The sequence below is a fragment of the Erythrolamprus reginae genome, chromosome Z (assembly GCF_031021105.1).
Source record: "Erythrolamprus reginae isolate rEryReg1 chromosome Z, rEryReg1.hap1, whole genome shotgun sequence".
Taxonomy (NCBI): Eukaryota; Metazoa; Chordata; class Lepidosauria; order Squamata; family Dipsadidae; genus Erythrolamprus; species Erythrolamprus reginae.
This window is the reverse complement of record NC_091963.1, coordinates 78,661,121-78,687,430: the sequence shown is the minus strand read 5'-3', so window position 1 is coordinate 78,687,430 and position 26,310 is coordinate 78,661,121. Positions and strand designations below refer to the sequence as shown.

Genomic DNA, 26,310 nt, shown 5'->3' with positions numbered 1-26,310 from the left:
TTGATATTCAAGGAATGAAACAGATGTGAATTGCTGTAAGTGGGACATTAGATAACCATTACATGGGGTAGTATATTTCATATGAGAGCCACCCATCACAGGAAAGATGGACTGTGGTGATGATAAGCAAGAAACATTTTTAAAATTATTATAATCTTCGCACCTAGTACAAAAAAATAATTTTGCACATTATTGAATTTGAAGCAAGAAAAATTAATATCTCTATGTATAAAGCTTTCAAGCATTATCCAATTTAATTTCTAGAATAGAATAATCAATCCAATTTTTGATTCAAAAGCTTTCCAAACTTAATTCCTCCAGACACGAGGAGCATTCCTTTACGTTCAGCCAGTATGACTATAAGTTGCTTAACTGAAGATGACCTTATTTTTGAACATGGGTACAGCAAAGGATTTAAATCAATCAGCTCTTAATGTGAAATGTTTCTGACGTTGTATCTTACATTTTTCTTGATGTATATATTTAGGTCCTGAACCGATTCATGCAAAAACCAAAGAGAAAGTGCAGGTGTCGTGGGATAAAATGAGCAAATCCAAGTACAATGGAATTGAACCTGAAGATATAATTCAGAAGTATGGAATTGATACAGTCCGGCTATACATCCTGTTTACAGCCCCTCCAGAGCAGGACATCTTGTGGGAAGCAAAAAGTAAGAACCCTTCTCAAAACCCAAATTGTTATGCTGTCAATTGGTATTTTTGTTGCAAAATGCCTTTTATTTATTCGAACCTTGAGGTGATAAGGGCAAGAGTGACTGTGAGGAAAGACTCCCAGTCCAAATAGGGCCGCAACTGGTGCACCAGGTGAACCTGGGCAAATGTCTCACCCTACACAGCTGAGAGATAGTGTTCTACACTCAGTTGTGGATCAAAGGGGACACCCAAGTGATGGACGCTCTCTGAGGGAGACAGAAGCTTGTCCCCCCCGGGTAATGGACAGACAGATGGGACTGTCCTTGGGAGGCAGAACCCACAGCCACTCCATCTTGTCAGGGTTGAGTCTGAGCCTGTTAACACTCATCCAAACCTTAACAGCCTTCAGACACCGGTATCTTACTTCCGCTGCTTCACTGAGTTGACAGGGGGTGGAGATGTGTAGATGAGTATCATCAGCATACTGATGGTAACTTACCCCAAGTCATTGAATGATTTCACCCTGTGGTTTAATGTAGATATTAAACAGCAAGGGGGGAAAGATCAACCCCTGAGGAACCCCACAAGGGAGGGACCTAGGAATCAACCTCTGATTCCCTGCCAACTCTGACTCTGACCAACCAGAAAGGTAGGAGGAGAAGCACCGTAAAATGGTGCCTCCCCTTCCCAACCTCTCCATTCGGCACAGAAGGATACCATGGCCAATGGTATCGAATGGCGCTGAGAGGTCAAGAAGCACCAGGATAGAGGAGTGACCCATATCCCAGATCTACCAGAGATCATCTGTCAGTGTGACCAAAGAAGTTTCCATGCTGTAACTGGGCCTGAAACCAGACTGTTGAGGGCCCAGATAATTGGCTTCATCCAATGACCACTGGAGCTGGAGCACCACCACCTTCTCGACAACCTTCCCTAAAAAGGGGAAGATAGTTATTCACAACAGCTGGGTCCAGGGAAGGCTTCTTGAGGAGTGGGCGCATAAGTGCAAGATTGTGAAGCACCCAAAGATTTAGAATCACCCGGACAGCACTATTTTGGGTCAGGGATAATGGGTGTAGTGAGCAAGATGGCAAGTTTACCAATAAGCTATTAAAATAGTCTAGACATGATGTAACGTGGATGAGTAGGCGAGTAGTCTCAACTGTTAGGAACTTGCAGATTCTCCAAATATTCAGAAGATGGTAATTGCATGCCTTTGCTGTCACTCCAATGAAGGGGCGCAGAGACAGTCTATCATCCAATGAGACTCCAAGGTTCCAGGACCTGGACCACCGAGCAGCCCTGTAGATGTATAGGTGAATATTCAAGAGGAGCCGCCAGATGATCAGGCCGAAAGATCAAGACTTCCTAGTCTTGCCCACATTCAGTTTTAATTGATGATCAGTCATCCATTGCAATACTTTAGTTAAACAAGTTGTTACAGAATTCCATATCATGGCATCTAATAGTTTAAAACTTTGAAAGATTTGGGTATCATCAGCATAAGAACGATGTTGAAACCCTAAATCCGAAATAATTGCACCCAGAGGAAATGTATATAATGAAAAGAGGACATAGAGCATTCTGGAACCCCAGTTGTAACAGGGGCTATATTTGATGTTAGTCCTTGGAATATGACTGAGAAAGAACAAGAGGTCACAAATGATGTAAACCAAGAGAGGGCATTACCTGTTATTCCCAATGACGTCAAACATGCTACCAAAATCTGATGGTCTAAAGTGTCAAAGAAAGATCAAAGAGAATTAAAACTGATATTCGATGCTGAGCCTTCACCAATAAGATTTCATTTAATACATGATTTAAGTAGAATGACCTATTCGAAACCCTGGTTGAAAGTGAATAGAAATTACAGCGTCCAAGTATGGCCTCAACTGGGATAGAGCTATTCTCTCCAGGACGTTTGATAGGAAGGGGAGAAGTGAAATGGGGTGATAGTGAGCATTGACTGAAGGATCTAGAGAGGGCTTTTTTAAAATAGGGTGTACCACAGTGTACTTAAACATTCTGGGAAGATCCCTTTTGAAAAAGAACAATTCACCAAATTTGTAATAAAAGACAGAAATAGAGGCGAAAGAATTGAATAAAGAAAGGAAGGGAAGGGATCAAAAGGACAAGAAGTTGAAGGAGATGAATGTATAATACAATCTACTTCTGCCCCTGTGACTAGAGAAAAGCTAAACTGCTGTTGCATTGAGGAGAGTGCAGGATTCCCACCTGGCCATGGTAAATCGATTGGTGGCAATGGAGGTAACAGTCAATTTATGCGAAATGATTCTGCAGTAGAGGATACCTTTTGGTCAAAGAAGGAAGCCAGTCATTTGCTGTAGGGGCCCGGTGTAGCTTGCCTTCGTCATGATCAGCACCTGAGCCTAATAGGATGTTGAAAGTGGCAAATAGTTGGCGAGGCATCTGACCTTGTAAAGAAATCTTCTCTGTGCTGAAGGCTGCTTTCCAGCATTGATGACGTTCATCTGTTGGATTCTTTTTCCATTACATCTCCAGGCAACGGACTGCAAACCATTCCTGACGGAGGTTTGCATGAAGCCAAGGTCTTGGTTGTCACTTAGTCGCCAAACAGGTAGAAATGTCTAAGAAGCTGATCTATAAATAAGCAACTCAGATATGAGGATTTGAACTGTGATAAGTTCATATTCTTTAATTCTACAGAAAATACAAATACTGTAGCACTTGGTATAAACATACCTTTTTATCTAGCTTTGTAGTGGACAGCTCTGGTAAAAGGTTCCTAACACTAAATTATAAGCCTGAAAAAAAAAATATTTTAAATACAATGAGTAGCTGCCGTGGCCTGCCCACCACCCAGGCCCAGCCACTAACCTGCTGAGGCTCACCTGTCACTGCCCTGCCACCCAGGCCCAGCCGCTGGCCTGTTGTGACTCTGCTGCCGCCCAGGCCCAGCAGCTGGCCAGCTGTGGCTCACCCATCGCCACCATACCACCCAGGCCCAGCTCCCGGCCTGCCGCAGTCTGCTGGCCCACACAGGCTCTCCCATCACTGCTCCGCTGCCCAGCCCCAGCCGCCCAGCCCCAGCCACCGGCCTGCTGTGGTCCGCTGGCCCACTACCCAGCTGCCGCCCCAGCTGCCCAGCCACCATCCTGCCATGGTCTACTGGCCCGCCCGGGCTCTCCCGCCACCACCCCGCTGCCTGGGCCCAGCCGCCAGCCTGCTGCAGTCCACCGGACCACGCAGGCTCTCCCGTCGCCACCCCCGCTGTCCAGCCAGAGCCGCCCCAGCTGCCCAGCCGCCATCCTGCCGTGGTCTGTCGGCCGCATGGGCTGTCCTGCCGCAGCCCTGCTGCCCAGCCCCAGCTGCCCCAGACGCCCAGACGCTGGCCTGCCATGGTCCGCCGGCCTACACGGGCTCTCCCACTGCCACCCCGTTGCCTGGGCCCAGCCGCCGGCCTGCTGAGGCTCACCCATCGCCGCCCCGCCACCCATGCCCAATCGCCGGCCTGCTGCAGTTCGCCGGCCCATATGGGCTCTCCCACCACTGCCCCGTTGCCAAGCCCCAGCCGCCCAGGCCCAACCGCCCAGGCCCAGCTACTGGCCTGCTGCGGCCTGCCTGGGCTCTCCCCTCGCCGCCTCACTGCCCAGCCCCAATTACCCTTCTGCTGCCCAGGCCCAGCCGCTGGCCTGCTGCGGGCCGCCCACCTCCCAGGCCCAGCTGCCAGCCTGCTGCGGCTTACCCATCGCCGGCCTACTGTGGCCCTCCCGCTAGCCCCTTAATACGTGCTGCCGCCAGGTCCATAATCGTGGGGGGTGGGGGTGGCCATGGAACCCGAATCTTGCCGGCGCCCTTCTGTTGCCCAGGTCCAGCCCCTTGCCGCCTCTCCCTCTACCATAGGGAGAGATGGGTAGAGAGAGGAAGGAAGGAAGGAAGGAAGAGAAAGAGGGAAGAGGAGAAAGAGAGAAAGAAAGAGAGGGAGAGAAAAAGAGGGGTAGAGGTAGAAACGAGAGAGAAAGAGGGAGGGAGAGAAAGAGATGGAGGGAGAGAGAAAGAGGGAGAGAGAGACAGAAAGAGGGAGAGAGAGAAATAGAGGGAGAGAGAAAAGGATAGGGGGAGAGATAGAAAGGAAAGAGAGAAAGAGGGAGGGAGAGAAAGAGGGGGGAGGGAGAAAGAGGGAGGTAGGGAGAAAGAGAGGGAGAGAGATAGAAAGGAAAGAGAGAAAGAGGGAGGGAGAGAAAGAGAGGGAGGGGGAGAGAAAGAGGGAGAGAGAGAAAGAGGGAGAGAGAGAAAGATACTGGGAGAGATAGAAAGGAAAGAGAGAGAAAGAGGGAGGGAGGGAGAGAAAAAGGGAGAGAGAAAAAGATAGGGGGAGAGAGAGAAAGGAAAGAAAAAGGGCAGGAGAGAAAGAGAGGGAGAAATGCAAGGGAAAGAAAGAGAAAGAGGGATGGAGAGAGAGAGATTAAAAGAGAAGGGGAAAGATAGAAAGGGAAGAGAGAAAGGGAGGGAGAGAAAGAGAGAGAAAAGAGGGGGAGAGATAGATTGATCTTGGCAAAGATGGAATGGAGAAAGACAACAATGGAATGGACAAAGACAAAGATGGAATAGTTATCATCAATGTGAGACAGAGATGAGAAACTCTAAGGTGAGCCAGACTTTTTTGACTTATAATTAAATACATTTATGAATATATTGGATGTTGATAATTAATGTTTTTGATCTGAGACTCACAGACTAAACTTAAAGTTCTCAAATACATCTTGGTATTTTTAGAGGGAAAGATTTATAATTTGCAATGGCTGTTGTAAGAGGCTAATTTTAGGAAGTTTGGGATGTTGAATGATTATTGTGCATTTGAAAATATACTATTGAAAATATAGAATTATGGATGTCAGAACTCGCACATGCGTGATAGCGCGCGCCCACACTTTATTTATTTGTTTGTTTATTCGTTTATTTATTTGTTCATTTATTTGTTTGTTTGTTTGTTTGTTTGTTTGTTTATTTGTTTATTCATTTATTCATTTATTTATACTTCTATGCCACCCAGTTCCAAAGGGACTGCCGCTCAGACACTATATTTTTCCACCCACACCAAAAAAAATTAGAGGGAACATTGGTCTTGGGAGCCTTCGGAGAGCACCTGGGGACTGGGAGAAGGCAAAAATGCCCCAATTTTTGTGAAAAAACTGCAAAAAAACAGCCCGTTTACCCCATCTAGCATGACTGGAGGAGGAATTCTGGGAGTTGAAGTCCACTAGTCTTAAAGCTGTCAAGTTTGAAGACCCCTGGTTAGGGGTGCAACGGTCTTCAAAACTTGGCAAGTTTAAGGCTTGTGGACTTCAACTTCCATTTCTGAGCTAGCATGACTGGAGGAGAAATTCTGGCAGTTGAAGTCCACTGAAGTCAAGCTGTCAAGTTTGAAGATCCCTGGGTTAGGGGTTAGGGGCGCAAGGGTATTCAAATTTGGCAAGCGTGACTCCTATTTCTGAGCTAGCAAGAATGGAGGAAAAATTCTGGGAGTTGAAGTCCCCCAGTTTTAAAGCTGTCAAGTTTGAAGTTTGTAAAAAGTATAAATCTTTGTAAAAAAGTATTCTGCTACACTGGTATTTTATATATTTTGTGTCTTATACTCTGTAATATTTTATGTGTCTCATACTCTGAAAAATAGGGTATCTAATTGTTCCAAAATAAAAAACTGACACTAATGACTGATTATTAAAGAAGGGCAGAACTATTATTATTTTTCTTTTTTCCTAATTGAAATTGTTATTTTAACATGAGCTTATGAGAACTTCTGTTTCCTATTATTTTTCATTTAGCTAATGCAATCCCTGGAGTGTTACGATGGCAAACTCGCATCTGGCATCTAGCAACCAAATTTATAGAAGCCAGAAATTCTGGTTCTCTACCCAATCCTCACGTACTTAACCAGAAAGATAAACTGAATGCCAAACATATCTGGACACAGAAGAACTTCACTGTCTCTGAGGTTGGAAAGATATTCTGCCTATTCCAAACCTGATAGCAATGTCTATTTGATGTTTAATATCAAACTGCAACAATGTAATCTCTTGTACTGGTTTAGGCCGCATTTTTATACTAAAACACCTTTCTAAAATGAGGGAAATTGGTGTGGTTCTATAATGGGTAATACGAATGTAACAGAGCTGGATGTGATATGGCAGAAAGTGCTACCTTCCACAATCTAGCACACAGTTCATCTCTGTTTCCCTTCATCATGAAGAGTGGTAATCCAGAACATCCAGAACCACTATCTTGGAGAAAACTAGAGAATGTTTTGTGAAATTGAGGTATTGTTTTACAGTCGTTGTTGCAGATAACAACAGTGTTCTATTTCATACATATCATACATGTTTCTATTTCTTCAATAATATTATGGTACCCCAAAAAATTCATGAAGAACAATGTTTTCTCAGATGTTACCAGGTAGCAATAATCTTTAACCTGCTCCAAAGTCAGGAATGTTAAGTTGCTTTCATTTTATTTTTCACTTTTAAAAATTACCAATTAAAGCCAATTTAGGGCTAATTTTTTGAGGAGGGAGAAGTGTGAACACACATTCTACAAACTCCAATAAATTACTGAATATGTGGAATGCTCTGTGTCCATTCCCTCCTCTTTTTGTAGCCCTTAGTAGTAAGTCTAAAGGGAGATTAACCAAAACTCATTGCCTTGGACGGGAAATGAACACTCGGACACCAAGCTGGGTAAAATGGGTCACTTTATTAAATATTAACAGAAAGACCTGCAGGGGTCACTAAATGGGGCGGAGTTTCCTGAACACAACATACTTGGGCAACTTAAATGGGCGTTGCTCCATGCCTGGTCAGGGTGAGGCATGTCCCGCCTACTCCCGACCCGAAAGCCACGGCCAGCATGTGGGAGGGCTCGCCTTGCATGACCTGGAACCGGAAATTATGTAGGTGAGCCCCAAGGGCACCCCCTTCACACCTCTCTGTCCGTGGAGGAAGCTTGAGTTGTGCAATGGGGGTGCCAATCATCTTACAAAAGATGCCCAAAGGAGAACACACAGTTGCTACTGATACCCTTTCCACCCCGTTTCTGCCATATAGTGACCAAGAATATAAACATCCAATTGCTGAATCAGAATCTATTTACATACAGATGCACCCCGTAACCACAAATCCTTACCCTCGTCCAGGATGGAGTAGGCGAAAAACAATCTGTAGCAAATGCCCTAAGACTGCAAAAATTCCTACTCGGCCCCTAAACCAGGCGACCTATAAAAACATCCTGGATTGAGCGGAGGGTGGGTGGGTGTCCGTTTTGCGGCAAGCTCGTCGGCAAGGGAAGCCAGGGGGGGCAAGCAAGCCCTGATAAAGGGCACACGCCCCGCCCCTCGGCTTTCCCAGAATGCCCGAGCGGCCGCTGATTGCTCAGGGGCGTTCCCGCGCTATCGCGGGGAACGCCCCCCAGCTGATGGGGGAGCCGAGTTGGTTCCCGCCATCGGCAATTTTCGGCCAGGCGATATTTCGCCTGGCCTCTCATTTGCTTTGGACGGGAAATGAACACTCGGACACCAAGTGGGTAAAATGGGTCACTTTATTAAATATTAACAGAAAGACCTGCAGTGGTCACTAAATGGGGCGGAGTTTCCTGAACACAACATACTTGGGCAACTTAAATGGGCGTTACTCCATGCCTGGTCAGGGTGAGGCATGTCCCGCCTACTCCCGACCAGAAAGCCACGCCCAGCATGTGGGAGGGCTCGCCTTGCATGACCCGGAACCGGAAATGACGTAGGTGAGCCCCAAGGGCACCCCCTTCACACCTCTCTGTCCATGGAGGAAGCTTGAGTTGTGCAATGGGGGTGCCAATCATCTTACAAAAGATGCCCAAAGGAGAACACACAGTTGCTACTGATACCCTTTCCGCCCCGTTTCTGCCACAGCAGGGGGTCAGATCTCTATCTTAGCCCCCTGCTCCCCGCCTAAGCCTGCCCCAGCTCACGCAGGCACCACTGCAGGTCTGTGTAAAAATTGCCACTCCTGACATCTTCCTAAATTGACCCAGTGAAAGCTAGGGGGGGGGTTTAAAAACACATGCCCGTGTGTCAGATCACTTTGCCTCCCCCTGCCATGTTAACCCATATCCTGGTCCCGTCAACAGCTGTTGGTGTGACAGCGACTCCGCATCCCCTCCATGTGGGGGTATCAGAACCACACACCACGGCCGTAGGCCCCGTACGACCGGTGGTTCACCATGACATGACATCACTGTGCCAAGTCCTTCACCGACACCAGGTCGTTGCCACCCGTGTGCAACACCAACAATCTGTTCCATATGCTCTGCAAGCCCCGGGGGACTGCCATGACTTGACGCCACTGAGCCAAGTCCTTCACCATCACCAGGTCGTTGCCACCCGTGTGCAACACCAACAATCTGTTCCATATGCTCTGCAAGCCCCAGGGGACTGCCATGACTTGACGCCACTGAGCCAAGTCCTTCACCACCACCAGGTCATTGCCACCCGTGTGCAACACCAGCAATCTGTTCCATATGCTCTGCAAGCCCCGGGGGACTGCCATGACTTGACGCCACTGAGCCAAGTCCTTCACCATCACCAGGTCATTGCCACCCATGTGCAACACCAGCAATCTGTTCCATATGCACTGCAAGCCCCGGGGGACTGCCATGACTTGACGCCACTGAGCCAAGTCCTTCACCATCACCAGGTCATTGCCACCCGTGTGCAACACCACCAATCTGGGTCCGGCCCATCACTGCTCCCGACTTTTCACAACGGCAGAGACCCGTCTCCAACGAAGACCTCCGAGCTCGAGCCTTTCCGCTGAAGCCCCAGCGACTCAGCAACCTCCACATTCCTGAAAATAATGTTGCAGCTCATCGTTCAGCCACCAAGCCACGCTGTGGCCGCAGTTTGCTACTGTGGGCAACGAAAGGGCAGCTCCTTCGCACTTCGCACATAATAAAGTGGAGTAGGGCCAGGACCTAGAGAAACAATAAGGATACAAAGACAGTGTTAGCCACCCGATCCCAAAAGCGCTTGTACTCAGGTGCTTTGAATCTACTTCATGAAAGCCACTGACTTCCATCTGCCACCGGATTCGTTGCTTTGCTGAGAACTTGTTGAAACCTGCATTCAGTATTGTTGAGGGAATACCCCCCGATATCCTGCTGATCCTCCTGTAATGGCCCCTAACTGTTATTTATTCAGTGGAGGCCTGTCTTATGGTAAAAAAGACACCATTCCTTGGCTTCATCGTTTTACTTGCACTGAGTCCATCATACCCCGGCATATATCCTTGGTTGATATACCCGGCCAGTGCGCAATCCACCACCTGCGTTACTGGTCAGCCACCATGCGTAACCAACGCGGCTGCCGCAGCCCCCATTTAACATCAGTTTGCAGGCCCAGGGAACCTTGCATGATCCACTACTATGCGATCATGACAGCACCTTGCAGACCTACCATGTCCCAAAGGCCATTTTTATGGCTGTCGTGTGAAACAGCCTCGCCTCGTTGGGTGAGGATCTGGGTCTCATCCAATGACCGCTGCCCCTGAAACTGGGCAATGTATAGCAGCTTACTAATTTCTCCCCAATCTGAGTCCTTTCCTTGGACCATCTCTTGATCATTCCCCCTATCCTCAAATAGTTTGACACCAAGGTCTTTTGTTAGGAGAGCTAAGCCCACCTGTTGCCCCTACATGATGGCATGTAACCATGTGGTCCAACCTGCACTCCTTTGCTTGAGCGATGGCGCCGTCCACCAATTCTGGTTACTCTGCGCCCCAGCCTATGCCATGTGGCTGCCAACCGCCTGCCCATGCACACATATTCCCTGTTAACGGATTGGGCCTCCTGTTGCTGTCTTGCTTCCCTCCACCGATGGGCCAGCTGTACACCATAGTCGCAGACCCATGTTCCTGTGTTCCTCTCAGGCAATCATAATACTCTTCCTCCAGCTTTAAAATGCCAGGGTGATTAGCCAATATGCTCCGCGGCCCTGCCTGCTCACCCAGGGAGTAGGATAATTGCAAGAAATTTATGAAGATAAGCAAAGGCCCCATGCCAATGCTTTCTTTACCATTAGCGCATGGATTAGCTTTACCAACATGACTTAATCAATATAACCATAATATTAATGGTACCATCCTGACACCACGACTTCAATATTGTTTATGATAATAACATTTTCTAAATTATTATTCACTAAAACAATTAATATAATGCTTAATAACTCATATTAAGCTAAAATCAGCTGAAGCGTGCATTTGATTCAGATAACCTCAATGCTTAGCGTTCTTGCAAGCACCCCATTTCAGTAAGTGACTACACCATTCCTTATGAACAAACTAAAGGGACTGAGATAAACTGACTAATTTATTTATTTATTTATTTATTTATTCAATTTTTATGCCGCCCTTCTCCTTAGACTCATGGCTTCTCACAACATGTCAGCCATAGCACTTTTCAAACAGAGCCAGACAATTGCCCCCCATAATCCGGTTCCTCATTGTCTTAATCCTGAGGGGATTAACCAGAAATTAGGAGATTTCCAACCTTCAGCATGGTAATGACATGGGGATCTGCAGGCTGTAGTTATGATTAATAGTGTCTTTCAGTTTCGTTGGTACAGAAAAAGGCCTGCTACCAACTGCACCCGTACTGTTATAGACCTCAGTACAACTTTACATTTGGAAATGTGGCAAAATTCAGAATATTAGTAGCACCACTCATGGAGACATAATGACTTCCATGCGCAACTGCTCCAGGCTTCGGCACCTCATGAAAATAATAATAATAATAATAATAATAATAATAATAATAATAATAATAAAATTACCCAGGAGCAAGCACATAAAACCCTGTTACCAAGTAATCCCTTAGTGCAGTACATCACTAGTTAAGTATGGCCATCAAATTAACAAGGATAATTCCTCAGGAAAAGGGGATGAGGCCTATTTGACCAGGAGGATTGCCATTAAGCCAACTTGAAAGTGAAGAGGAAACATACAAAAGTAAACCTCCGGCCTGATAACATGTATATATTCTCGACAAAAGCTTTAATAAGCAAATTTTACTATGTCAGGTGTAGAACATAGCTCACTATATTCCACTTCCTATAACACTTTATATTAACACTGTCGACCCTTATTAAAGCGTGAGAGCAATTATTTATGTATTTATTTAAAATTGAGGGTAAGGGAGCAGCATGAGGCTATATTTACTTACCGCCTAATAACCTAATTGCTATTTTCAATGTGGTAAAGAAACATATGCCAGACCTGTCTGCCAAATAGCTTCTTAGGTCCCCATTCCACCGTGCTTCAAAGAAAAGCCAAGATATATTTCTGCACGGTGCTCTCAGTAGGCGATCCTTACATAGGAAGAAACAAATCCTTTTATATTCAGCAGTGCTGTTCCAAATGGAGTGCAGAGGTATATGTTTGATAAAAGTGTAATAAAGATTAACAGTCTCCCAAGTAGCAGAAAGCCTTCATCATTTGTTGTAGTGTTTCTGCTAAACCTGCTTATGAGCAGAAGCCAAGGTTTTAACTGCAAAGTTGCTGTCAGAAGCCAGCTAAGTCCCCTGAAGCTATGATGAACAAAAGGGGCCAATGCTACCGTCTTTTGATCACTAAAAGCCATTTTCACTGACAAAGCAGTCTTTCCATAGGCCCAGTTGCTCAAACCCCACCTAACCTGGTTTCATGGCTACTATCCCTGATTGATATTGTCCCTCTTGTGAGAAAATGCCATAGGAGGGCACCATTATCCACTGGTATGAAAGAACTGTTAACAAATGGTAGTGAGACCGGGCTGCTGAAAAGCATTTCGAATATGAAAGTTTTAATCCCCTTACCATTTCTATGTCCACCACATTATGGCTCAGTTATAAATCTTGTTCTAACCAGTGCTCAAAACCTAGTGGCTTGTTTGGCCTATAGGAGCATTATTTCTCAGTAAAAATTGCCTTAAAGGGATGCTCACAGTGTCCTGTGGAATTGGTGGGGCGCACAGAGGGAGGGGTTTGCCCCACCACCCCCGCTGTCATATCACAACCCATGTGTTGTGCCCCCCCAGTAAATTAGTTTAATTGCAAATTAATTCATTTTAAGCTCACTCAATTCAAATATATTAACTTAATAAATTAAATCATTTTGATAATTCATTAAGCACATTCAAGTTTACCTGCTTAAATAAATTAAATCGTTTTAATTTGTCCATCTTTGTCCCAAGCAATTCAAGTATACTTAACTTTACAAGATTGAAACATTTCAATTCCGCCATTTTATGCACAATCAAATCAAGTAAACCAACTTAAATAAATTAAGGCATCTTAGGATGGATATATGTTTATCCCAGGCATGTTTAAATTCAGTTACTATGGATTTACCAAACATGTCTGCTGGAAGTTTGTTCCAAGCATCTACCATTCTTTCAGTAAAATAATATTTTCTCACATTGCTTCCAATCTTTCCCCTATTAATTAAGAACGCTTATTTCAGGAGCAGATGAAAAAGAGGGAAGGGGATCTTAAATTAATCTCAAACTAATTTTACTAGCAACCGTGCAGGCAAAAATAACTGAACTGAATATGTGAAAACAGATCCACTCATCTGCCTCTAATTGATCTCACTGATCCTATTGATCAAAATGATTGGAATCATCACAAGTATTCATGTTATTTCTTTTTCCAGCAGTTCAATTTGGAAAGGGTGATTTTGAACAGAAAAACACAACCTTCTAAGGCTACTTTTAGAAGAGCAAACATTGAAAAGAGCAACAGTAACCACTGAATTCAATTATCTTGCTCAGTGCAGGAAGACAAATGAAAACAGATGGGGGCCCAGCTCTCCTGTAGCCCAATGAGGGAAAGGGAAGTACCAAGGTAGCTGGTCGCCCTGTGTGCGGCCCGCCCGAGACCCCCGCATTTGGCACACAAACCACGTGGGAGGAGGGGGGAAAAGGCTCCCCGCTGCTGCCGCTCACTCCCCGGCGCTTGCTCTGGCCACCCGGCACCGGAAAGCTCCGAGACCGTCGCCAGCCGGGCCGTCGGAAATCACAATCCAAGCCGGCGAAGCCCCTGCGCACCCCACTACCACCTACACGAGTTGGGGGGGAGCCGGAGCCGCCGCCCCCCGCAAGCCATTCAACCACCTTCCCCCTCTCCCCAAGCAAAGCAAACCTGAGCTGCCCCTGGTGACCGCCAGCGATCCCAGGGGCTCCGAAAAAAGATGCATCGAGGAGAAAGGTCTTGTTGTTCCGTTTTGCAGCGAGCTCGTCGGCAAGGGAAGCCAAGGGGGGGCAAGCAAGCCCTGATAAAGGGCACACGCCCCACCTCTCAGCTTTCCCAGAATGCCCGAGCGGCCGCTGATTGCTCAGGGGTGTTCCCGCGCTATTGCGGGGAATGCCCCCCAGCTGATGGGGGAGCCGAGTTGGTTCCCGCCATCGGCAATTTTCGGCCAGGCGATATTTCGCCTGGCCTCTCATATGACAAGGTTCCAAGTAACATCCGAATTAAATTAGAGTCTGAGTCAAAGTACTCCTCAAAGTTCCAATTTATTTTTGGAATCATCATGACACCTACACAGAGATACTTGGATCGGAGATTCCAACTCAGTTAAAAGTTCATATCCCTTGTCCCCCACCCACAAACTTGTCACACTGGCCACTCAGATTGTGCCAGCATAGGCCAATCCTTTATTCACTTCCGCCCCAGTAGGTGGGCACAGGAAGTTCTTGAACCCTCGAAAGAATGCTTTGTGGCTGCATCTGTCCCCTCCTGAAAACTACTCCTCCCAAGTTCCCATAAACATCAGGTCTTCTATAGATAGTGTGGCAAGCTGTTATTTTGTTACCAACTTCTGCACTGGTTTGAGATTCAAGTGGTTTAGTTTTTTATGTTAAAATACTGCTTTTAATATTAAAGAAGCATTGGTTTTATATGCAGCTGTGTTAGTTTGGTAATCTATGTCAAATGTTTTTAAAAATAGAGAACAAAATCTTTGCTGGAGACCTCCAGTTTGCTTTTGTGTTTTAGGTAACAGAATACTTCCTGGAGGATTATTTGTTTAATGGCATAATTTCTCGTCTGATGAGCTTCAGTAACACATTATTGGTGAGTATGCTGTTATAGTAGCATTTTGCAGAAGCTAACCCACCCAGATAGCTAAGGCAGCTAGCCAGTCTGCCTCAGACCAGGATACCAATGCAGTCTTGAAGATAATTGAAGACAAGCACTGCAGAGTTTCTTAAGAAAATATTTACTTCTTTCATAGCAAAACTACACTATTTACACTGTAGTTATCTCTCTAGTAGATACTATACACAATGCTCACAAATCTCTACAGTAATACCTCGACTTACGAATTTAATTGGTGCAGGAAGGAGGCTCGTAAGTCGAAAAGCTCGTATGACGAAACATTGTTTCCCATAGGAATCAATGGAAAAGCGATTAATGCGTGCAAGCCCAAAAATCAGAAACCAGCCGCAGACGGGCAGCAGCCGCGGCGGAGGCCAAGTCTCGCTCCGGGCTGTGCCCCCTCCGAGCGCTCATTGCCAGTCCCTGTCAGCGGCCCAGCCACCTTCACCCGCCCGGACAACCACCAGAGGGGCTCCTCCGGAGGGGCTCCTCTGGAGGGGCGCACGGGGAAGGGCTTGAGCCGCCGCCTTCTCCTTTCCCCGTTGGAGCACCGCACCTCTTGTCTGCCTGGCCTGAGAGGCACGAAACCGGTGCTCATGCCAGGCGGCCCGCCTGGAATGCCAGCAATGCCGCCGGGCCGATTGCTGAGCGGGGGCGGGGCGCAGAAGGAGGCGGAGGCACCGCCGCACCGGCCCCCTCAGGCCGCTCCGTCCGGGATGGGGCTCCTCCGGAGGGGCGCACGGGGAAGGGCTTGAGCCGCCGCCTTCTCCTTTCCCCGTGGGAGCGCCGCACCTCTTGTCTACCCGGCCCGAGAGGCACAAAACCAGTGCTCATGCCAGGCGGCCCACCTGGAACGCCAGCAATGCCGCCGGGCCGATTGCCGAGCGGGGGCGGGGCACGGGAGGAGGCGAAGGCGCCGCTCGGCAATCGGCCCGGCGGCATTGCTGGCATTCCAGGCGGGCCACCCGGCATGAGCACCGGTTTCGTGCCTCTCGGGCCGGGCAGACAAGAGGTGCGGCGCTCCCACGGGGAAAGGAGAAGGCGGTTACATTACAATCTGAAGATTCACCATGATTAAACAGTTTTGCATTGTTAAAATCATTACATTGATCACAATTCTTCTCCCTGCAATTTGGAATATTACATCAGGTAGGCCCCTGATCCTGACAGCCCTTCTAATATTCCAATATTGCAGACACATACAAATGTTCCATCATTTTTCTATGTTCTACATCCAATACAGGCTTTGTAAACCCGTCAGCTATGTGACATGTAGATTTAACATAACACAATTTAATTTCTCTGTTTTGAACAAGCTGTTCAAAATTTCAAAATGTTAAACAGCTTGTTTAACATTTTGAAATTTTACTGCAATATACAGTACTTGGTTCTTGCTTTTAAATTCTCCACCTCTGCGAGATATATACATGTCTGTGAGTCCTCATACACCTTTATTGGTTTTACTACTTCCACGCCAAAATCTTTGAATAATTGATCTATTTAGATCAGCTCACAACATGCTTCAGAAAGAGCACAAAATTCTGCTTCTGCAGTTGATAGACTAATTGATATTTGTTTTCTAGATTTCCAAGTTATTGAGACATTGAAAACTTCATTATATACCTCGTACAAGATTTTCTATCATTTAACACCGCAAACGAGCTGTCTACCATATAGTTCAAATCTTTTCCCTGTCCTGGTACAAGATGAAAACCATAATGGGCCATACCTTTCATATATCTCAATACTCTTTTAAGCATTTGCCAATCTTGTAATAATGGTTTACTTACTTTTCTACTTAGTACCCCAACTGCGTATGATATATCTGGCCTCATATATTTAGCTATATGCAGTAGACTTCCAATAATTGACCTATATACATCTTGATATTCAAAGATTTAATCACCTTCCTGTGTATTAAAGTCAGCTATCATGGGTGTTTTAACCACTTTTGCATCCTGCAAACCTACTTTATCTACCAATTCTACTATCTTCTTACTCTGACTTAATACTAAATTTTTCTTATTTGTTTGAATTATATCAATGCCTAAATAATGTTTTAGGTAACCTAGGTCTTTTATAATAAATGACTTATTTGAATCATTAAATACCTGCATAATCATAATATCATTTTTGGCACAAACGCAAACATCATCGACATAGACAATTATCATAATTTGATCTTGTCCAGAACCCTTATTGTAAACGCATGCATCAGCAACACTTCTTTTAAATCCCATCAGGACTAATTTTGAATTGAAACACATATCCCAGTTTTTTGCCGACTGTTTTAGTCCATATAAAGCCTTTCTCAATTTATATACCTTATTACTATCATCTGGCTGAAAACCTGGTGCTGGCTTTAAATAAATATCCTCTGATAACGTGGCATTCAGATACACACAAAGTTAAAGTGCTTCACTTAAATTCTTTTTGTAATGCCAACACCAACATAACTTTCATGGATTTTGCCTTTGCAGTGGAAGAATATGTTTTATCAAAATTTTGTAAATAATTCTGCACAAATCCTTGTGCTACAAGATTTGCCTTGCTCGCTGATTAAGGCTTATTTTCTTGCTTGTAATATGATACAGGTTTGCCCATTCTAGCCATTTTATGTGTATTTAGTATTATGTAAATTTGTCCCCTGAGTATTTGTTTGAATAAACAAAACAAAATTATTCCTTTAAAGCAATGCTGTAGCCAGTTGAACACATCTTTTATCTGCTTTTGAATTTTTTGCCTGACTGGGTGATTTCTCTGACTGACTGGGTGATTTCTCTGACTATCATTTCTCATTTGGTCTCAAAGAAGCATATTTTTTTCTTTTTTCATTTCCTGGAGGAGCCTACTTGTAAAGTTGGTGCTTTTTTTATATATATATATGTCACATTTTTTTTGCTGAATTCGACACAAACACACACACACACACACATATATATATATATATATGTGTGTGTGTATATATATATATATATATATATATATATATATATATATATATATATATATATATGTATGTATGTAGATTGTTCTGAGTTCGGGTTTTGCCCTGTATAATATTTTGCATGTCTATGCGACGTTTCGGTGAAATCACATTCACCATCATCAGGCTGAAGTTCCAAGCTTTGTGCTGTTGTAAAATGGAATGTTTGCAACTGTCATTTCTTCCTAGTATATAGTGTGGGGGTGGAGATTTGGTTTGAATGTAGCAAATAGATTGGGTGATTATGTTTTAGTGATCTGATTGGTTGGTGTAATCATAATTATTAGAAGGATTCACATGGTGATTTTTATGAAGTGTTGGGGTTTTTTTTGTTTAAGGCTGGTTTCCAAATTTCAAAATTCCAAAATCATAATTATTAGAAGGATTCACATGGTGATTTTTATGAAGTGTTTTTTTTGTTTAAGGCTGGTTTCCAAATTTCTGGTAGGCGGGACGTGTCATCTCTTTTATTTATGCAAAGGGGGCTCCTCTCAATTTCTATGGCTTCCAGAGCAATTCTTCTATATAAATTCTCTGTTTTGTGAAGTAATTTAGTTTTTTCAAAGTCAATTTCGTGCCCTGTTTTTTTAATGTGCTGGACAAGGGAGGAAGTCTTTTCTTCTTTTTTAACTGCATTCACATGTTCTGCAATGCGTTGGCTCACTCTTCGGTTGGTTTGTCCAATGTATGTGGCTGCACATGTTTTGCAAGGGATTTCATAGATTCCTTGGTATTCCAATTGGATTTTATCTTTGGGGCTCCTTAGGATATTAGATATTTTTTGGTTAGTGCAAAATGAAGTTTTGATGTTATGTTTGTGCAGAATTTTACTAATTTTGTCTGTGGTGCCCTTGATGTAAGGGAGGATGGTGGTACCATTGTCCTGTTCTTGATCTTGTTTTTTGGGGAGTGTCTCTTTTTTTATTAGGTTTGTGATTGTTTTCCCTTCGAATCCATTAGAAATTAATACATCTTTGAGTTTGTTCAATTCAGTTTTTAAGTGCTCATGGTCAGCTAAGCATTTGGTTCTGGTGATGAGAGTTTTGGCCACTGAGATGATTTGTGTGGGGTGGTGGTGTGAGTGTGCATTTAGATAACGGTTGGTATGGGTTTTCTTTTGGTAGATAGTGTGTCCTAGGCTGCCATTGGGTTTTTTGTAGACCAGTACATCTAGAAAGGGAAGTTGATCATTGATTTCTGTTTCCATAGTAAACTGTATTTTGGGGTGTAGGCTGTTGAGATGTGTGAGGAAATTGTCTAGTTTTTCCTTACCATGTGGCCAAATTACAAAGGTATCATCAACATATCTCAGCCAAAGTTTAGGTTTGTATTTGGATTGCTCTAATGCATTATTTTCGAAATATTCCATATAGAGGTTGGCTATGACAGGTGAGAGGGGTGATCCCATGGGGGCTCCCTCTATCTGTTTATATCTTTGTTCGTTATAGATGAAGTATGTATTGGTCAGGCAGTGGTTGGTAAGGTCTAGGATATATTTGGGGGGTTTGTGTTTGTCCTGGATAGCTGTCAAGGCTTCTTTAATAGGTATTTGTGTGAAAAGGGACACGACATCAAAACTCACAAGTAGGTCATCGGGTTGTAGGTTTTGTTTTTTAATTATTTGTATAAAGTGGAATGAATTTTGAACATATGAGGTAATAGTTTCTGTATATGGTTGAAGGTATTTGGCTAAAAATTTGGCAAGGTTTTGTAGAGGGGAGCCTATAGAACTGACTATTGGCCTGAGAGGTATTCCTTCCTTGTGTATTTTTGGAAGGCCATAGAGTTTTGGACATATGGAAGATTTTTCTCTGGGGATGATTTTTTGCTGGATTTCTTCACTGATGGGAGAGGCCTTGATTTTGGATTTGGTGGTTTTTTCTAGGTAGGTGGTAGGATCTGTGCTTAGGAGTTTGTAGGCCGGGTTTTGTAGTAGGGTTGTCATTTTTTCTTTGTAGTCTGATGTATTCATCACTATTGTGGAGTTTCCTTTGTCGGCTGGGAGGATGATTATATCATTGTCTTTCTTCAAATTGATAAGTGCATCTCTTTCCTCCTTTTGTATGTTGCTTTTAGGAGGTTTACTAGAGCAGAGAATATTAGTGACTTTAAGTCTGATTTTGTTGGCTGTATCTGGGTTGATTTTATTTAGAGTTGTTTCAATTCCACATATGATGTTTTCAGTTGGGATACATTTGGGGATTATTGCAAAATTGAATCCTTTTGAAAGAATATTGGTTTCTGTAGTGGTGAGTATCCTGTCTGATATGTTATGTACTGTTTTGGTCATAAGTTGTTGTGGAGGGCTGGGTTTCTGCTGTATTTCTAGTTTTTGGAGTTTTTTATTATGTGTGTCTGTCTTGTATTGGGTTTCTGTTTCTGCTCTCCAGATTGATATTTGTTTGAATTTATCCCAGAGTATAGGGTGTATTTGGTTGCTGATTTTAAGGTGAAGAGAGAGTAGACTTTTGTTGATTTCATCAAGTATGAATCTTTTTTTGTGGAGTTCATTTCTGATTAGGGCTAATTCAGTTCTTTTTAGGATCCTCTCAATGGTTGGGGTTTTTGGGTGGAATTTTAGTTGGAAGTATTTGGGAATTATTCTTTTGTCCCTGCAGTTGCGTAGGAATGTGAGATCACATAAGATGGAGGCTTTTCTGACTTCAAGTTTTTCATAGGTCCTAGTCAGTAGGAAAGTGTCCTCCCCGTAGAGGTAAGATATTTGTTTTCGTAAATTTTCACGGGTATATGTATGTAGATGGTTCTGAGTTCGGGTTTTGCCCTGTGTAATATTTTGCATGTGTATGCGACGTTTCGGTGAAATCACATTCACCATCATCAGGCTGAAGTTCCAAGCTTCGTGCTGTTGTAAAATGGAATGTTTGCAACTGTCATTTCTTCCTAGTATATAGTGTGGGGGGTGGAGATTTGGTTTGAATGTAGCAAATAGATTAGGTGATTATGTTTTAGTGATCTGATTGGTTGGTGTAATCATAATTATTAGAAGGATTGACATGGTGATTTTTATGAAGGTTTTTTTTTTTTTTTTGGTTTAAGGCTGGTTTCCAAATTTCAAAATTCCAAAATCATAATTATTAGAAGGATTCACATGGTGATTTTTATGAAGTGTTTTTTTTGTTTAAGGCTGGTTTCCAAATTTCTGGTAGGCGGGACGTGTCATCTCTTTTATTTATGCAAAGGGGGCTCCTCTCAATTTCTATGGCTTCCAGAGCAATTCTTCTATATAAATTCTCTGTTTTGTGAAGTAATTTAGTTTTTTCAAAGTCAATTTCGTGCCCTGTTTTTTTAATGTGCTGGACAAGGGAGGAAGTCTTTTCTTCTTTTTTAACTGCATTCACATGTTCTGCAATGCGTTGGCTCACTCTTCGGTTGGTTTGTCCAATGTATGTGGCTGCACATGTTTTGCAAGGGATTTCATAGATTCCTTGGTATTCCAATTGGATTTTATCTTTGGGGCTCCTTAGGATATTAGATATTTTTTGGTTAGTGCAAAATGAAGTTTTGATGTTATGTTTGTGCAGAATTTTACTAATTTTGTCTGTGGTGCCCTTGATGTAAGGGAGGATGGTGGTACCATTTTCCTGTTCTTGATCTTGTTTTTTGGGGAGTGTCTCTTTTTTTATTAGGTTTGTGATTGTTTTCCCTTCGAATCCATTAGAAATTAATATATCTTTGAGTTTGTTCAATTCAGTTTTTAAGTGCTCATGGTCAGCTAAGCGTTTGGTTCTGGTGATGAGAGTTTTGGCCACTGAGGTGATTTGTGCGGGGTGGTGGTGTGAGTGTGCATTTAGATAACGGTTGGTATGGGTTTTCTTTTGGTAGATAGTGTGTCCTAGGCTGCCATTGGGTTTTTTATAGACCAGTACATCTAGAAAGGGAAGTTGATCATTGATTTCTGTTTCCATAGTAAACTGTATTTTGGGGTGTAGGCTGTTGAGATGTGTGAGGAAATTGTCTAGTTTTTCCTTACCATGTGGCCAAATTACAAAGGTATCATCAACATATCTCAGCCAAAGTTTAGGTTTGTATTTGGATTGCTCTAATGCATTATTTTCGAAATATTCCATATAGAGGTTGGCTATGACAGGTGAGAGGGGTGATCCCATGGGGGCTCCCTCTATCTGTTTATATCTTTGTTCGTTATAGATGAAGTATGTATTGGTCAGGCAGTGGTTGGTAAGGTCTAGGATATATTTGGGGGGTTTGTGTTTGTCCTGGATAGCTGTCAAGGCTTCTTTAATAGGTATTTGTGTGAAAAGGGACACGACATCAAAACTCACAAGTAGGTCATCGGGTTGCAGGTTTTGTTTTTTAATTTATTTATTAAATTAATTAATTAATTAATTTAATTTAATTTAATTTAATTATTATATATATATATATATATTTATGTCAATATTTTTTTTGTATATATACCCTGTTTCCCCAATAGTAAGACACCCCCAATTGTAAGATGTATCGGGGGTTTCAGGGGGGTCGGCTAATATAAGCCATACCCCGAAAGTAAGACATATGTCTTACTTTCGGGGAAACACAGGGGTATTGCCGCCTCTCTCTCATCTAGCTGGACCTGGAGAGCGAGAAGGCGGCGAGGGCGAGGAAGGCGCTTGGGAGCGGCGCGGCGGGGAAAGCAGCGGGGGCCGCCTCCCTCCCTCCCTCCTTCCTTCCTTCCCAGCTGGCAGCGCACTCTGGGCCTCGCCAGCCGGCCAGCCAACTCCCTCCCTGTCTGTCTATGTCTTTTTCTGACTCCAGCGCTACCTTCCTGCTCAACGAGGTAACTTAACGGGCACCACGCAGCCGCCGCCGTTGCCATCGCCTCTCATCTAGCTGGACCTGGAGAGCGAGAAGGCGGCGGTGGCGGCGGCGAGGGCGAGGAAGGCGCTTGGGAGCGGCGCGGCGGGGAAATCAGCGGGGGCGGGGGCCGCCTCCCTCCCTCCTTCCTTCTCAGCTGGCAGCGCACTCTGGGCCTCGCCGGCCGGCCGGCTCCCTCCCCATCTGTCTATGTCTTTTTCTGACTCCAGCGCTACCTTCCTGCTCAACGAGGTAACTTAACGGGCAACGCGCAGCCGCCGCCATTGCCATCGCCTCTCATCTAGCTGGACCTGGAGAGCGAGAAGGCGGCGGCGGTGAGGGCGAGGAAGGCGCTTGGGAACGGCACGGCGGGGAAAGCAGCGGGGGCGGGGGCCGCCTCCCTCCTTCCTTCCTTCCCAGCTGGCAGCGCACTCCGGGCCTCGCCGGCCGGCCGGCTCCCTCCCCATCTGTCTATGTCTTTTTCTGACTCCAGCGCACACCATTTTTTCCAATATAAGACATACCCCGAAAGTAAGACATAGTGGGGCTTTTGGGGATAAAAAGAAAGTCTTACTTTCGGGGAAACACGGTATATACCAAGATTGTCATACCTGTACCCGTGAAAATCTATGAAAACACATATATATATATATATATATATATATATATATATATATATATATATATATATATATAATTAAAGCACCAACTTTACAAGTAGGCTCCTCCAGGAAATGAAAAAAGAAAAAAATATGCTTCTTTGAGACCAAATGAGACATGATAGTCAGAGAAATCACCCAGGCAAGCAAAAAATTCAAAAGCAGATAAAAGATGTATTCAACTAGCTACAGCATTGCTTTAAAGGAATAATTTTGTTTATAAAGGAATATATAAATATTCTTGGGATTGCAATTAATGTTTATTAATTGCTCCAATATTGAGAATGGGGAGAACTGTATTTCCTTGTGTTTTTCAACTTTAGCAACTTTAAGAGGTAAGGATTTTTAATTCCCCCAATTCCCTATGGCTGAGCAATTCTAGCAATTAAAGTCCACAAAACCAAGATCTAGCTAGGTGTACATATTTTGCCTAACATATATTTCATATTTGCTTATTTCTGGCTTGCTTTTTGAAGTCTTATTGTTAAAAATTGATATTTAGAAGCATTATTTGAAATTTGCTAAATACTGACATTTCTGTGAACTGGATGTTATGTTTTTATCATGTTATTATGAAAAAAGTTACAGATAATTTTTCATCGTAATCAAATGCTATATATACTACTACAAACTTGCTAATATTTTAATTATATTCCCACAGTTAACAAAATCCATTTTCTTCATTTTTTCCTTTCATAGCAAGCCTCTGAACAGCTTATCATCCATAGTGCAGAATTTGAAGATGCTCTGGCAACTCTCTTTGTTATGCTTGCCCCATTGGCACCACACCTGACTTCAGAAATCTGGAAAGGTAACTTTATTTATGAATTTAATTAGCTATTTGTAAAAATTATATGGCCACTATCTCATATAATGATCCTAGGTGGCTCACAACAACCAGTAAAGCAAGCAAAAGGACAACAGCTCTTCCCACTAGTATCAGACCACTCAGAGAAGTATTCTTCTGATTTGCTTAACTGACAAAAAAAAAGGAATAAAATTGTAAACACAGTGGTTAAAGTAATTACATTCAGTTAGTAATAAGCAATAAAAAGTAATGAAGAAACAATCAATATTAATAAAAATCTTAAGATGCAAGCAACAAGTTACAGTCATACAGTCCTAAGTGAGAGGAAAAGGGTGATAGGAATAACGAGAAAAAACTAGTAGAAATAGAAATAGAAGTGCAGACTTAGTAAAAAGTTTGACCATTTTGAGGGTATTATTTGTTTAGTAGAATTATGGTGTTTGGGATCAAACTGTTCTTGTGTCTAGTTGTTCTTGGTGTGCAGTGCTCTGTAGCGACATTTTGAGGGTAGGATTTGAAACAATTTGTGTCCAGGATGTGAGGGATTAATAAATATTTTCACCACCCTCTTTTTTGGCTCGTGCAATGTATAGGTCCACAATGGAAGAAAGATTGGCAGCAATTATTTTTTCTGCAGTTCTGATTGTTTGTTTGTTTGTTTGTTTATTAATGCCGCCCTTCTTCTTAGACTCAGAGTGGCTTACAACATGTTAGCAATAGCACTTTTTAACAGAGCCAGCATATTGCCCCCACAATCCAGGTCCTCATTTTACCCACCTCAGAAGGATGGAAGACTGAGTCTACCTTGAGCCGGTGATGAGATTTGAACCGCTGACCTACAGTACTGTACTCTACCCACTGCGCCACCTTGGCTCATTTCATATTATCCTCTGAAGTCTGTGTTGGTCTTGTTGGGTTGGAGAATCAAACCAGACAGTTATAGAAGTGCAGATGACAGACTCAATGATTCCTTTGTAGAATTGTATCAGCAGTTCCTTGGGCAGTTTAAGCTTCTGAGTTGGTGCAGAAAGAACATTCTTTGTTGTGCTTTTTTGATGATGTTTTTGATGTTAGGTGACCATTTTAGGTCTTGAGATATGATAGAACCTAGAAATTTGAAGGTCTCTACTGTTGATACTGTGTTGTCTAGTATTGTGAGAGGTGGAAGGATGGGTTTCTCCTAAAGTCTACCACCATTTCTATGTTTTTGAATGTGTTCAGTTCTAGATTGTTCCGATCGCACCACAAGGTTAATTGTTCAACCTCCTGTCTGTATGAGGATTCATCATTGTCTTGAATAAGACTAATCACTGTTGTATCTGCAAACTTCATTAGTTTAATAGCTGGATCATTTGAGATGCAGTCATTGGTGTTTAGAGAGGAGAAGTGGTGAGCGTACACAGCCTTGGGGGGGTGGGCTTGTGCTAATTGTATATGTATCTGATGTGATTTTTCCTAGCTTCACCTGCTCCTTCCTGTCTGTTAGGAAGCTTGTGATCCACTTACAAGTGTGTTCAAGTACCGCTAGCTGATTTAGTTTGGTTAAGAGAATGTCCGGTGTGATGGTGTTGAATACTGAACTGAAGTCTACAAAGAGGACCCTAGCGTAGGTCATTGGAGATTCAAGATATTGTAGGATGTAGTGTAGAGCCATATTAATGGTATCAACTGTCAATCTATTTGCTCGGTAAATTGCAGGGGTCTAACAGTGGATCCGTGATGGTTTTCAAGTGGGACATCACTAGCCTTCCAAAGATTTTAATTACTACAGATGTTAGAGCAACTGGTCTGTAGTCATTCAGTTCCTTGATGGAGGGCTTCTTCGGCACTGGGAAGATAGAGCGTTTGAAGCAGGAATATATAGTAAATATATAACTAGTAAATATATCTGGACTATATCAGATTGAAGATACTGATTAAGAGATGACTGTTAGAAGCTTTATGATTCTGTGTATAAATGTGGAATGCCTAGTTGATATATATTGCTGCTTAAAACATGGCAATGTTATACAGTATATTGATATTAACCTAGTCAAATACTTCAGAATGGTTCAGAAACACAGAACCATCACTAAAAGCTACAACAAAGCAGCAAACCCATTTATGTTAATAAAATTTCTCAATTTGGAACGTGGGTTTTAATTTAAATGACTGATGGGGTATGCCACCCCGAGTCTTCGGAGAAGGGCGGCATACAAATCTAATAAATAATAATAGTAGTACAGTGGTACCTCGAGATACGAGTTTAA

The 26,310-nt window shown here is 43.4% G+C and overlaps 1 protein-coding gene across 1 annotated transcript in view; it reads left to right on the top strand.

Annotated features, from left to right (window-relative positions):
- LARS2 (leucyl-tRNA synthetase 2, mitochondrial) overlaps positions 1-26,310 on the top strand; it is a 359,496-nt gene that overhangs the window by 297,064 nt on the left and 36,122 nt on the right. Inside the window, exons 16-19 of the mRNA XM_070728261.1 lie at positions 488-670; positions 6,461-6,630; positions 14,695-14,772; positions 23,953-24,064. Of these exons, the coding sequence (XP_070584362.1) occupies positions 488-670; positions 6,461-6,630; positions 14,695-14,772; positions 23,953-24,064 (543 nt within the window). The remainder of the gene's footprint in view (positions 1-487; positions 671-6,460; positions 6,631-14,694; positions 14,773-23,952; positions 24,065-26,310) is intronic.